Source organism: Drosophila subobscura, chromosome J (genome assembly GCF_008121235.1).
Source record: "Drosophila subobscura isolate 14011-0131.10 chromosome J, UCBerk_Dsub_1.0, whole genome shotgun sequence".
In the NCBI taxonomy this organism is placed as follows: Eukaryota; Metazoa; Arthropoda; class Insecta; order Diptera; family Drosophilidae; genus Drosophila; species Drosophila subobscura.
In genome coordinates this window covers 1,048,233-1,062,225 of record NC_048532.1, presented here as the reverse complement: position 1 = coordinate 1,062,225, position 13,993 = coordinate 1,048,233, and the positions used below count along the sequence as shown (strand labels likewise).

Sequence of the window (13,993 nt, the reverse complement as noted above, 5' to 3'; positions counted from 1 at the left end):
ACCTTGGATTTCGGACCCACAGATAAGTAGACCAATTAGAGACCTTAGAGATTAACCAAAAACCGAACTAAAGTATTTCGTAGATAGCGGAAGATTATATGGATAACCCTGATGCATATGAACATACATACATATGTACATACATACATATGTACATACATACATACATATGTACATACTTATGTATGAACGTATTTGCATCGTTGAAAATTTTTCTGTAGGTAATACATAGCCAGTTCCTATATTTCCAACTAAATTTTGGGCTCAAATAGTTCTTAGATCCGATGTAACCTCAATCGCTGAGACAACTTGTGTATTCTGCCCCCACTTTTTCATTTAAATAGATTTGGTTCCTTTATGCAACTCTACGGACGTAGATGGCGGCAATAAGGACTACAAAGCTGTCGCTTCTACTGCCCCTGCAGTTTAACGTCTTTTGTTTTTTGCATTTTTGTGTTTTATTGGAATTCCTTTGTATCGGAGTGGAGCAAGCAAACGAAAGTATTTGAAAAATGTGGAGTGGTTTGGACGTCACCAAGATTAAATCAGCCATGCAACGGCCCATCGATTGAATTTCAGGAATACCCCCTTAAAGGATGGGAAGGGGAATGGAAGGGGAAGGGGAATAGCGGAGAGAAATGAGAAATTCTGAAAATTTTAATCACACACAGGACATCGAATGCACAGCCAGATGAAGGTCCTGTGTCCACGTCGATGCCTGTTTCCTTCCGGCAGCTGTTTGCAGTTTCTTCCTGCTCCCTCCCTCCCACTTGTCACCCCCACGCGCAGTTCCTGAATGGGGAAAGCCGAGCCTGAGCCCCCATACGAAAAGTGCACGTAATTCGCTTAACAAACGCCATTTGTTTGGGGTCACGTGATTGGAGCTGGCAACGTTCTCGGTAATGCAATTATTTGCTCACATAATTATATTTGTTTATACGAGTAGTCAATGCCAAGGCCTCTCTGTGTACATCATCAGAACATACTTTGAATAGCTCCTGTGTGTGAGTTTGCATGTCTGTATGCATATCTGGGTACCCACACACACGCACAAGGGGAGAGACTGAGATATTATCATACATAATTAATGCTAGAGACATGGACCGTCTGCCTCTCGGACCAAAAAGGTATTGCACAAAATTATTGAAAGCATCTTTCAGCTTCTGTCCCTTCAATTCATTTTCCGGCAAATTAAGTGACACTCGATTTGGGCTGTGAAGGAAAAGCTTCCTCTATGCAAGAGAAAGTTATTTTCGACTGACCAAATGTGCTCAACGAACTAAAATAGACTTGTAATTGTGTTAGTTCTAGTACTCACTTGAAGTATAGTATGAAAGATTATTCCTCACTTATTTACTTAATGGTTGCGCCAACCATTCCGTTAGCATCTTAGTTTCAAACGGTGTGCTGCAGGTGTACCGATTTGATAAACCATTAATACATTGCGATAAATACAGGCGAACGGTGGCAGTTTCAAGCAATCGTTAGGGTCTAGTCCGGTTAGGATGACACCTGAACCAGTTAACCTAACGACCCATAAAGGACATGCGTCGGCCCTGTAAATCAAAATACTAAAAAATGTAACGAGTGAAACAATATCAAATAAAAGCCGATAGATCAAAAAATATAAAAAACACACGATAAAAACGAGAAGGGATGTGTGAGACGCTTCCTACGCGTCACAATTTTTATACCCGGCACTCAGTACTACATCTGCACTTTAGCGGCTATTTGTCAAATTTTACATTTTTCTTCATCTGTCATCTACATTAACAACACTGCTCACGCCAACACGCTCCTTTAGCTCGCCACCCTCCCCTAGAAACACACACTACAGAGTCGCGGCAGAGGCAGAGGCAGCGGCAGAGGCAGAGGCAGTGACGTGTCAGGGGCCAGGCCATAAACAGCGCGAAGCAGAATGTGAATGCTGCGGGACGGGGTGGGTTTGGCTAATGCAAATTAATTTCTTCATTGTGGCTATAATAATGATCCAATCGGATCCCAATTTGGTGATCTGATAGATAAGGTCATTCCCTACGGAATGGCGTTTTTAGTTTTTTGCTATCTTCAGATTTGGGAGGTTTTCGCCCTTTTGCGGAGGCGGAAGGGGGCGTGGCTCATTTTTGAAATACACTTGTAACAGTGTGAGCATACAGAAGTCTGGATGCAAATTTGGTGGCTCTAGCTCTTATAGTCTCTGAGTACTAGGCGCTCATCAGGACGGACAGACGGACAGACAGACAGACAGACATAGACTCGGCTATTGATGCTGATCAAGAATATATATACTTTATGGGGTCGGAAACGTTTCCTTCTGTGCGTTACATACAACCGTTATCCGCACAAATACAATATACCCTATTTACTCTTCGAGTACCGGGTATAAAAAGAGGCCCAGCCCGCAAATCGCGCAAAAATCTGCGATATTCACAATTTTAAAGATACGAGAAAACTAAGAACGGCACACTCTGCTTCGTGTGGTGAGCGGCCTGTGCCTCTGCCTCTACCGTGCTAGCGTGCTACCGAGGCTAGCTAAAGGAGCGTGTTGGCGTGAGTAGCGTTGTAGATGCAGATGACAGATGAAGAAAAAATGTAAAATTTGATAAAAACCGCTAAGGTACAGATGTTGTACTGAGTACCGGGTATAAAAGTTGTGACGCGTAAATAGCGTTTCAAACGTCTATTCTCGTTTTTTTTTTGTTTTCAAAAGAACTTTTTTTTTTAATTTTAAAAATCTGGAATTTTGTTTAAGTTTTTTTGGAGTTATTGCTTTGTTTTTACACATAACTTAAGTATCTTAGATCTGTTTGTAAAGGACTTTAGCTTAGGCTTTAGCTCAAGATACTTAAGTTATGTGTAACAACAAACCGCTACCTCTGAAAAAAGTTTAAAGAAAAATACCAGACTTTAAAAATTGTTATAAAAGTTCTGGCATAGAAGAAAACCCTTAGTTCATTAACAAAATATAATGCCCGAAATCGATCAGAAAAAGTTGGTTTGGTTCCTTAATTGCGATTTTGTCGAGTAGTGCAATCAGTCGGATCTCACCGGAAAATTAAGAAGTAGTGATGCTCGGGGAAAACCACTCAACACGGACATAAAACCATTAAGCCAACGCCTTCTTCGAAACCCAACTAAATTCATATATTAAACCGAGTTTGCCCAGACACGGCGAAAGTTTATCGTGTGCTCACTCGCCAAATTGTCGCCTGCGCGACGTGGGGAGTTGGATAAACAGTGGTATCACCCATCTCCGTGGTCTGGCCGCTGCTTAAATTTAATGGGATAGCCGTATGGTGGAGACGGCAGAGAAGGGGGTGATGGCAGAAGAGGGACCAAGACAGATTCTTCTTCAGCACGCGTGAATAGCTGTTATCAGGGCCCTGGAGGTCATTAAAACTCAAGTGCTCTACTCCAAAAAGAAGCAGCGAGAACAGGAAAGCCAAAGTGAAGCGCCAATCGACAAAAGCAACAAAGCGCATCCTTCTTCTGGCCGCACCATCACCCAATTGGGTGGGGCTCACCCAGTTATGACAAGCACAAGCTCAAGTGCAACAACAACAACAGCAACAACAGCGGCCACATCCACATCAAGGGGAAAGCAAACAATGCTGTCCATTCCTTACCTCTGACTCGTCCACCTCACCTTGGTAACAACAAATAAAATGTATTAAGCATTATAAACGAGAAGGGACGTGTGAGACGCTTCTTACGCGTCACAACTTTTATACCCGGCACTCAGTACTACATCTGCCCCTAAGCGGTTACTTGTCAAATTTTACATTTTTTCTTCATCTGTCATCTACATAAACAACACTACTCACTCCAACACGCTCCTTTAGCTCGCCACCCTCCCCTAGAGCCACACACTGCAGAGGCAGAGGCAGAGACGTGTCAGAGGCAGATGCCGCTCACTGCGCGAAACAGAGTGTGAATGAGAGAATGTGAAAAAAAAACAAGAAAAGCTGCGGGACAGGGTGGGTTTAGCCACTGCAAATTAATTTCTTCATTGTGGCTATAATAATGATCCAATCGGATCACAATTTGGTGATCTGGTAGATATGATCATTCCCTTTTCTTTTATCTTGAAAATTGTAGGTTTGGTAGGTTTTCGCCTTTTTGGGGGGCGGAATGGGGCGGGGCTCTTTTTTGAAATACACTTGTAACAGTGTGAGCATACAGAAGTATGGACGCAAAATTTGGTGGCTCTAGCTTTTGTGGTCTCTGAGATCCAGGCGCTCAACAAGACGGACGGACGGACGGACGGACAAACGGACGGGCGGACGGACGGACAGACAGACATGGCTCAATCGACTCGGCTATTGATGCTGGTCAAGAATAAATATACTTTAAGGGGTCGGAAACGTTTCCTTCTGTGCGTTACATACATTCACTTTGTGCACAAATACAATACTCAAACTAGGTCGGTCACGGACTCGATTTGTGGACCTGGATGAGGAGGCTTACACAGAGGGCAGGTGAAAAAGTCGACGACAGCTTATAATTATAAATATTAGTGGATCTTAGGGGGAGTAGGATCCGAGGCAGGACCCAAGCGGAAGTTGCGTGCCGTGACTACATTTTTGATCGCAGGTCAAGTCAAATGTGTTGAAGGGCCTCAACTACACCCATACATATGTACATATAGATGTATATATGTACATATGTATGTATGTACGTACATTGTATGTACATACATAAATATGTTTTTATGTATACAAACTAATTACTCGACCATGTTTCACACGTAATTCTATGTACACAACCAGCACTTGCGAGCTACCACTTACCACCCTCTCGCTCTCTACCCTTACAGTGTCGCGTTTTGTTAAACCTACGCACCTCGCAGCCGTTCGAGGAAGTGCTCGAGGATTTGGGTCAAGTGCTGAAAATTAACGGAGCAAAAAAAATGTACACAGGCACTGGCCAGGAGGTAAGCAACGGCAGTAAGAAACGGCTACATCGACCTTGACGCGGCCTAATAACTTAATGAAGACCCTCCCGACCCAGTCCCAGACCCAGACACAGATTTAAAGCCTTACCCGTACTTACAAAATGAGTTGACGAATTGGTTTCTAACCTTCAACTCGCTCACACGCAGGTCCGCAGTTTCTCCCAGCTGCGGAACGAGTTCGCCGACGTGGACACCTTCTACCTGGCCACGGGCACTGCTCTTATTGCCGGCTCACCTATCAGACGGTCGCGGTCGAGACCCTCGGTTGTGGCCGCCGCACCCATACTGCCCACGGACGAGCTGCCCAAGGTGCCGTTGCGTGGGGCAAGGCCAAGGAGCAAGAGCCGGCCGCGCATACTTTATGCGCCGGAAAGTGAGATCTTGCGCCCGAATGGGGAGTACACCATGCTGGACATCATGAAGGAGGAGCCCACGAAGGTTACGATCAGGGGCTTGAGGCGCACCTTCTATCCGCCCGTTCACCATGCGTCGGCCGACAATTCGCCGCCGGACAAAAAGTTACAACTCCAATGGGTGTAAGCTGGGAGTATTCTCTGTACCGTCTGTACCTATCAAGTAACTTATTTCAGCCATGGCTATCGGGGCATCGATGCTCGGCGGAACCTTTGGGTTTTGCCGTCCGGGGAGCTGCTCTATTACGTGGCCGCTGTGGCCGTGCTATTTGATCGGGATGAGGATGCCCAGCGTCATTACACAGGTCATACTGAAGATATTATGTGGTAAAGTGTCTATTGCCCCTACTGTGGTTCTACAGTCTACATTTTCATATATTTTCATATGTTTTCCAGTATGGATGTACATCCCTCCAGGGAGCTGGTGGCCTCGGGCCAAAAAGCTGGACGGGATCGCAAGTCGCAGGCACACGTCCGGATCTGGAGCACAGAGTCCCTGCAGACACTCTACGTCTTTGGGATGGGCGAACTAGATAGTGGCGTCACTGCCGTGGCATTCTCGCAGCTGGTAAAATGTAGACATGGAAAATACTTTGGCTAAAACCCTAAACCCTATACTTTCCATTGCAGAACGGAGGCAGCTACATCCTCGCCGTGGACAGCGGCCGTGAGAGCATCCTTTCCGTTTGGCAATGGCAATGGGGTCACCTGCTGGGCAAAGTGGCCGTAAGTCCAACGCCCAAATGATCTTATGAAGCGACGTTCTAGACTAATCAATCCCTGGGCCGCTCCACTTGGCAATTGCAGACACTACAGGAGGGCCTGTCGGGAGCCGCGTTCCATCCCCTGGATGACAATCTCATCATCACACACGGGAGAGGCCACCTGGCCTTCTGGCATCGGCGCAAAGATGGATTCTTCGAGCGCACGGACATTGTCAAGCAACCATCGCGCTCGCATGTAACGAGCGTTCAATTCGAGCCGGATGGCGATGTCATAACGGCCGACTCGGATGGCTTCATCACCATCTACTCTGTAGACTCCGATGGCGCGTACTTCGTCCGCACTGAGTTCGAAGCCCACAACAAGGGCATCGGCTGTCTGATCATGCTCGGAGAGGGAACGCTGTTATCGGGCGGGGAAAAGGACCGCAAGATAGCCGCTTGGGACTCACTGCAGAACTACAAAAAAATAGCCGACACTAAGGTACACTAGGTACTTTCCACTTCTAAGAGAGCTTTGTTTCACTTATTCCCTTGAATTGACAGCTTCCCGAAGCAGCTGGCGGCGTGCGAACCATATACCCCCAGCGTCCTGGGCGAAACGATGGAAACATCTATGTAGGCACAACCCGCAACAACATCCTCGAGGGCTCGCTGCAGCGCCGATTCACACAGGTGGTCTTTGGACATGGCCGGCAGCTTTGGGGTCTGGCCGCGCATCCGGATGACGAGCTTTATGCGACGGCTGGCCACGACAAGCATGTGGCTCTGTGGCGCAAGAACAAACTGATCTGGACCATTCAGACGGGATATGAGTGTGTGGCGTTGGCCTTCCACCCATTTGGCACTCTTGCTGCTGGCAGCACTGAGGGCCATTTGCTGGTCATCAACTGCGAGAACGGAGCGGTGATGTTGACGCTTCGCGTCTGTGGTTCGCCCCTCAACTGTGTCGCCTACAATCAGGGTAGGCTCGAAAACCTTAAGCACGTACCATATGACTCGATCCAACTCTTTCTCCAATCTCTGACTTTTAGTTGGGGACATGATTGCCATGGGCTCACAGAATGGCAGCATTTACCTCTTCCGCGTCTCGCGCGACGGATTTTCCTACAAGAAGGTCAATAAGATACGCGGCTCTCAGCCCCTGACTCACTTGGACTGGAGCATGGATGGCAACTTTGTGCAGACGGTGACCATTGACTTCGATCTGCTGTTCTGGGACGCCAAGTCGCTGTCGCCGGAGCGAAGTCCCATTGCCATGAAAGATGTCAAGTGGCTAACCAACAATTGCACTGTGGGCTTCCTGGTGGCCGGCCAGTGGAGCAATCGCTACTACAGTAGCACCAACACTATTGTAGCTACCTGCAGTCGCTCGGCCGGACACGATATGCTCGCCTCTGGCGATGCCGAGGGATATTTGCGTTTGTTCAGGTGAGCTGTGGCGATAGGATGGGATGGGATGGGATGGGATGGGATGGGAATGGGAATGCGGTCGAATGAGGTGGAGTGCCCATGATGTAATTAGCTAATCCGATGCGGTTCCACAGGTATCCGTGCATCTCACCGCGCGCCGAATTCCACGAGTCCAAGGTTTACTCTGGCATGCTAGCCTGCGCCCGCTTCCTGTGTGGGGATCACACCCTCATCACGGTGGGCGGCACAGACGCTTCGCTCATGGTGTGGGACATTGTCGAGGAATAGCTGAAATGGCCACCGTGGCGCACCACTGCCCAGTATGAGTCGTGCTACACGGATTACTGGAACCGCCGCACATCGAGGGTCTCCTCCACATTGCTGGACAGCGACTCTGTCGACTATCAGTAACTCCATTCCAAATGGTTCGATTCTGGACAGTGTTGTGCTTGCTATAGATTTCAACAAACAACAATTGGCCAGCATCCCACTTTGGTTTTAGATGAACGAAATATTATTATTAGATAATTGCACATTAATACGAACGAAATTTAACATTTCCGAGACATTTTTAAGAGAGAAACATCACGAGCAAACCGTGCACAAACCCGGCTTCCACTCCGAGAATCTTCCGTTGGTCTTGCCATCTGCAATTGTCTTTGCCTTCCCCATTTGATTAAACAACTGAAACTAACTATGAATGCCACTGGTGGATACTACAACTATAACTTTACGAAGCGAAGAGCCGCAGTCAAAGCCTGACAAACTATACTTAATTTTCCAAAACGTCTATGTCTCGGTGTGTCGGTGGTACCTTCACCTTCCCCGAACAAATGAAAATGCAGTAACAACATAAGCAGACAGTAAGTGACAGACAGACATGCACCTCACCACAAACACACCCAACCATACGGATAATGCAAACCAAATAGTGCACTTCCAACTTATACATACATCCATATGTACATGCATACATACATACATATATACTTACATATGTGTATTGTTAAAGCAACTTTTATCATAAGCGTTGAAGTAAATAAACAGTTTGAAAAAAAAACAAAAGCCAACGGCCGGAACTATCAGTGTTTTCATATTTTTTTAATCATATGGCAGCGCCAGCGTTGATACATAGCCGACAGGTGGCGCAGCTCATTACAAAAAATTAAACAGAATTACACAATATTCCAATTGGGAAAGTCCCGTTCGTGCATTCAACTGGGAATTTCCAATTCAGATACCTGGTACTCGGAGTTTTTAGTTGTACCCCAACTTCTGTGATATCTGAAGGATGCAAAAAAGGTAAGATTATGGCATCCGCAAGTTTAAAGTCACTCAAAAACCGAAAACACAGAATCATAAAAAATCAAATGTACTTAAAATTCCAATCAAATAGGGCTTTAGGTGGAGACGAACAAAGTAATTGAATTAATAAGCAGCGGTCCTCTCTTTTACTCCATGTTGTCCCACCGAACAAAACTGAGAGATATCTCCCTCCCCTCATTAAATTACAAATCAACTCGTTCCTTAATGGCCCTGAGAGATGAAAATAATGTAACTTCGAATGTTTGGGTGGTTTATTTAAAATAAATTAAAAGTCATGCTTCACAGACTTGTTAACTTACATAACTTAACTTTTTCTGGCAAGGTCCACCGAGACCAGACGTCGCAATATTATTATCCAAATTTATTGAAAGGTTATTAATTTACATTCTGACATATAATTGCATTAACTTTGATGTGAAGCCCAATTCAACGAAGTAAAAGCTAACTTTATGTATAGTCAATTATACAATAATCTCATATAACATACACATGTACAAAGTACATGCATAGATAATTCTAAAGAAAAATTCTTTCTAACACAAACTATTTAAAAAAAAATTGAGAAAAATAGTTATCAGCATATTAATTTATGTCCAGTGCGACAGTGGCTTAAATGGCGAGTTCCTGAACTTTTCCTGAACTCTGAATGTATGGTGATCTCCGCGAAAATAAACGACCATTTAAACATTTGAATTTTTAGTTTTTTTTTTATACCCGGTACTCTAAGAGTTAAAAATGTAATAATGATTTAATACAAAAAAATTATTTACTTGCGGAAACTTTGAGGCAGCCGGAAATATAAGAATATTCATCTTAAAGAATTACCCATGCATATCTACAATGATTTGAGTGTGTTCAAGTTTTATCGACTTACATACTATATAATGATTGTTTTTTCTCAAAAAAAAGTGAACGTATAATTTCATAAGAACTCTATTTTCTTAAATTAACTTAAATTTAAAATTCGTAAATTGTATTAAATTAAATACATATGTATGTACATACATACATACATACATACATATGTCCTTCTTTGCTATTTTGCGTCCTGGCATTAAATATGTTTATCTTAGAAGTAAGCAATATGCTCTTTTAACTCTTTTAATGTGGTAAATTGTCTTCCGTGCCTGTGCACTTTGATAGATAGTATGCACAAAAGGTTTTCAATTGGGTTGACATCTGGTCTTTATTGCTGTTCACTACAAAATCCGAATTTTTCTCTCTTCAAAAAATTGTTTTGTGTACAGAAATCTCCATACTGCTTTCCCCCAAATCAATAAGAACTTCGTCCAATAGTTGAAAATATTATACCGAGCTTATTTTGTAAGTAACAAAACATTTAAGACACATTCCAGCAAATCCAAATACAGGCCCCACTACAAGTGAACCTCCTTGGAAATTTCGAGACATTTTCACCTGTTTTGGAGCTCATATTTCCCTATAGTAATACTGATACCCATTTAACCCATGTAAATTAAATATGTTCTCATCACTGAATATGATAGTTTGACACTCGAAATGGGCAATTTTATTGCACAATTATTTCGAGGAAGAAGCTGACATTTAACCAGATTTTTATACACGGTACTCGAAGAGTAAATAGGGTATATTGTAAGTATTCGTGCACAAAGTGGATGTATGTATGTGACTCACAGATGGACACGTCTCCGACCCCATAAAGTATGTATATTCTTGATCAGCATCAATGTCCCCGTCGATATAGCCATGTCTGTCTGTCCGTTTGTCCTTCTGTGCTTCCGTCTTGTTTGATGCCTCGTTCTCAGAGATCATAAGTGCTAGAGTCACCATATCTTTCTGGTTATAATAATGATCTGAGCCGATCTTAACTCGCATGCGTTTTTACTTTTCTCTTATCTTTAAAATTGTGGCTGTTTGAGATTTCGCCGTTTGTGAGGGCGGAAGGTGGCGGGGCGAAATTTAGAAATACACTTGTATAAAAGCAAACGGGTATAGAAAAACACTAAGGTACAGATACACTGACTGAGTACCGCGTATTAAAGATGTTTAATTTGTGAAGAAATAAATATAACCAGATGATTTTTTTTTCCTCGAGGGAATTTTTATTCTTAGGTCTAATTTAGAACCCTAAACAAACAAACATGGAAGACAATTATCCTAAACCTAGTGGAAGACAATGATTATAGCTATTACTTAAGTAAGGTTAAAGCATTTGAAGACGTACATATATACATATGTATGTACATACATATATATGTTTACACATCCATATGTATGTGAGTAAATGTGTTTAGTGCAGCATGTACAGTGAAAAAGGCACAGAAGCAGGTCAGTCTTGTGCTCTATTTATCACAGTTGGAGTTTAAAGCAGCGTGCACATTTATCGACCATGCAAGCAAGTCTCATCACAGATGTTCAGAGGTATCGCCAATCTTGCCTCAGTGGAGAGAGATTTTGCTGCACTCCAGTTGCTCGTTGAGCCAGTTTTGATGCTCCTCTTCGCTGTGGCATGTGTGGCGGATCTTTCTGAGGTCCTTGCCCGCCTTCGACTGGGTGAAGATTCTCCTGATGGTCTTCAGGAGCTTCTTCATGTTGGTGGCGGCGCCAGTGAGAGAGCTCTTCTCCAGGACAGCAGTCCTGGAGTTGGAACTCTGATCTGCTTCGGTAAACATTTTCCAGTTGAGAGAAGACTTGGTGCCTATGATCTGCACAGACTGATAAACGTAGTTCGAATGATACTCTGGGTCTGGCCGGGAATGCTTTTATACCCGATGGTGACTCACCCTCTACCTGCGCAGCTCGAGGGATGGTGGAATGCGTCATCACTTCTGCATTGTTAGGTCTGATATCGGGTCCCGTCCCTCTGCCAGGTAGGTGAGTACAGTTTACCTGATCGATTGCATCGTAACGGATTTTCCGGCATCTATCGAGAAAAACTACTTTAAAATAATTTAAATTACTGAGTGCAGCATCACTGCAATTCCCACTAATTATAAATGCTCCTTTGCTTGGTACTACTTTGAGACAAATGTGGATATGTCTCATGGTATTTTGAAACGAATCAAAATAACTTACAGCGGGAAGGGAATTTCATAAATTTAAAATCTGAAAAATCTTAAGTTCATTAAATCCGAAATTGAAATTTAATTCTCTAAGAAAGAAGGATTTGACAATGCTTTATGCCTTTGATTTGAACAGATAAAAAGAAGAGTTGTTCATTATTCTTTCTTACAAAACTGCTAATAAATAGTATTAAGACCGATGTGTTTCAGCATTGAAATCATAACTCTATATTTTGGATATCATTATCATCTTATTATCATATTATCATATCTTTATCATTATTAACACGGATAAAATGGCAAGATGCTAGAAAATTGGCTAATTTAATTACATATGTACATATGGTTTATCTTTAAATGTCCTTACTCATAATCACATGTACATATATATGTATCTGATATAAATTGCATTATAATAGAATGATCAAATACATACATGAAAACAGCTACTTAGAAGAATTTGGTCATGTTTTCATGCCGTTACTCCCCCAAAATGTACCGAAATCCAGTTCCTTTCAGTAAGGAATACTCGAATTAAGCAATTAAGTTCCAAGGTAATTAGGACAAACGTGCAAATTGCGATTTCCACCGTATCATTTCGTAGGAGTACTTTTGATTCACTCCGATATGTGCGTAACCAAAACTCTCCTCATTCCGTCTTGTAAATTTGTTTGCCGTGTAAAGAGCGTAAAACACCAAATAGTTCGTGTCGAACAGCTGAAACTAAATGGTAACAGGATGCCAAGACAAAATAGGACAAAAAGTCAGCTCCCAATTCAATTGCAACGATTTGGAACCAATCGATTTAGTACGATGCAACATAGGTTTATTTCTAAGAAATAAAACGAAAAATGAATAATTGTCAAATGTCAAACGGGTTTTTCGACAGTAAATACCGTGACATGTCCCGAACACCAAGTATGGATCGCTCTCGCCCACACTGCAGAAGTGCGCAGTCCTTTTTTGTCATTAACACAAGGCTCGGCATGACTTTTGTCTATCTGGGCGAGACATGCACACTTGGACAAAACGGTTCAACATCGCCCACTGCTCAAAGGATCCTTTTACATCCTAGGCCAATTTGCTGCGCTTGAGCAGAAATCCTATTCGAAATAACTGTGCCGTACTTTTCCTTCCATAACATATTTGTGAGTCTTCTTCATTGTCTCGGTTGCAGAAACGTGAGTTACATCTGTACATATCTACATTCAGATGTACATATGTATGTATGTACATGTGTGATGAATAATTGTATATTTGCGACTTTGTCGCCAACAGCCAGATGAAATCGTCTTGTTCAAAACCTAAGGTCATGTTAAGTTCTTTACAAAATAGTACTCTGAAGCAAGCACGTACGGGGTGGAAATTTCGAATTTTACGCTAATCTACATTTGTCTTCAAATACTTAGAAAATTTTTCAACATGATAAGCTGAGAGATGATTAATCATGAAATAAGTTTGTTAAAAACAATTTTAACACAAATTAAATGAGTCAATTAAATTCATATATTAAGATAGGGTTTCATTATTTTTTAAATATTTTGTCTCATTTCTAATGCAGCTATCAACTATATTTTGGCTTCGTCAGATTTGCTGAGCAATTCCGAGCTGTTTTGTACCAGAACTTGTGTACACTTTTTTTCTTTCTTTGTTAAAGTCTTTATTTCTCCCATGAAACTAACGACGTCGTTTATAATCGATATAGACGGCCAACTGGGAAATTGAACGTTAGCGTTAATACATTAGATTGGCAGGTGCCAATCCAAATTTACACAATTTTGAGAAGCGGTACTAAATTTTCTTTGGACTGGCCGTCTGTACGCCTTGTTTGACGCCTGTTTCTCAGAGACTATAGAGCTAGAGCCACCAAATTTTGTGTGAAGACTCATGTAAATTCACACTGAATTAGTTTTGTTTCTAAATTTCACCCCGCCTCTTGCGCTCCCACAAAGGGCGAAAGTCATCTATTTTGAAGATAAGAGAAAATTAAAATCGAAGTTCCATGGGGAATGTCCATATCTATCCGATCGCGATTAATTTCAGATTGGATCATTATTATAGACAGAATAACAGAATGTAGTGGCTTCCCCCCAGTGGTTCCCACCACCCCTTCCAACAGCTTTG

General features: G+C 42.7%; 2 protein-coding genes across 3 annotated transcripts in view; one reads left to right on the top strand and one right to left on the bottom strand.

Moving 5' to 3' along the window:
• Nucleotides 1-8,323, top strand: part of LOC117894416 (echinoderm microtubule-associated protein-like CG42247) — a 55,104-nt gene extending 46,781 nt beyond the window's left edge. For both annotated transcript variants that reach the window (XM_034801426.1, XM_034801427.1), the window contains 9 exons: nt 4,817-4,933; nt 5,102-5,490; nt 5,545-5,694; nt 5,764-5,935; nt 5,998-6,093; nt 6,175-6,573; nt 6,636-7,053; nt 7,124-7,520; nt 7,637-8,323. In XM_034801426.1, coding sequence (XP_034657317.1) covers nt 4,817-4,933; nt 5,102-5,490; nt 5,545-5,694; nt 5,764-5,935; nt 5,998-6,093; nt 6,175-6,573; nt 6,636-7,053; nt 7,124-7,520; nt 7,637-7,790 — 2,292 coding nt within the window. In that variant the 3' untranslated portion in view covers nt 7,791-8,323. The remainder of the gene's footprint in view (nt 1-4,816; nt 4,934-5,101; nt 5,491-5,544; nt 5,695-5,763; nt 5,936-5,997; nt 6,094-6,174; nt 6,574-6,635; nt 7,054-7,123; nt 7,521-7,636) is intronic.
• A 2,560-nt stretch (nt 8,324-10,883) lies between these two features.
• On the bottom strand, nt 10,884-11,539 carry LOC117893929. The gene has a single exon (XM_034800711.1). The coding sequence runs from the start codon at nt 11,477-11,479 to the stop codon at nt 11,246-11,248; it is 234 nt and encodes a 77-aa protein (XP_034656602.1). The 5' UTR covers nt 11,480-11,539; the 3' UTR covers nt 10,884-11,245.
• Between the last annotated feature and the right edge of the window lie 2,454 nt (nt 11,540-13,993).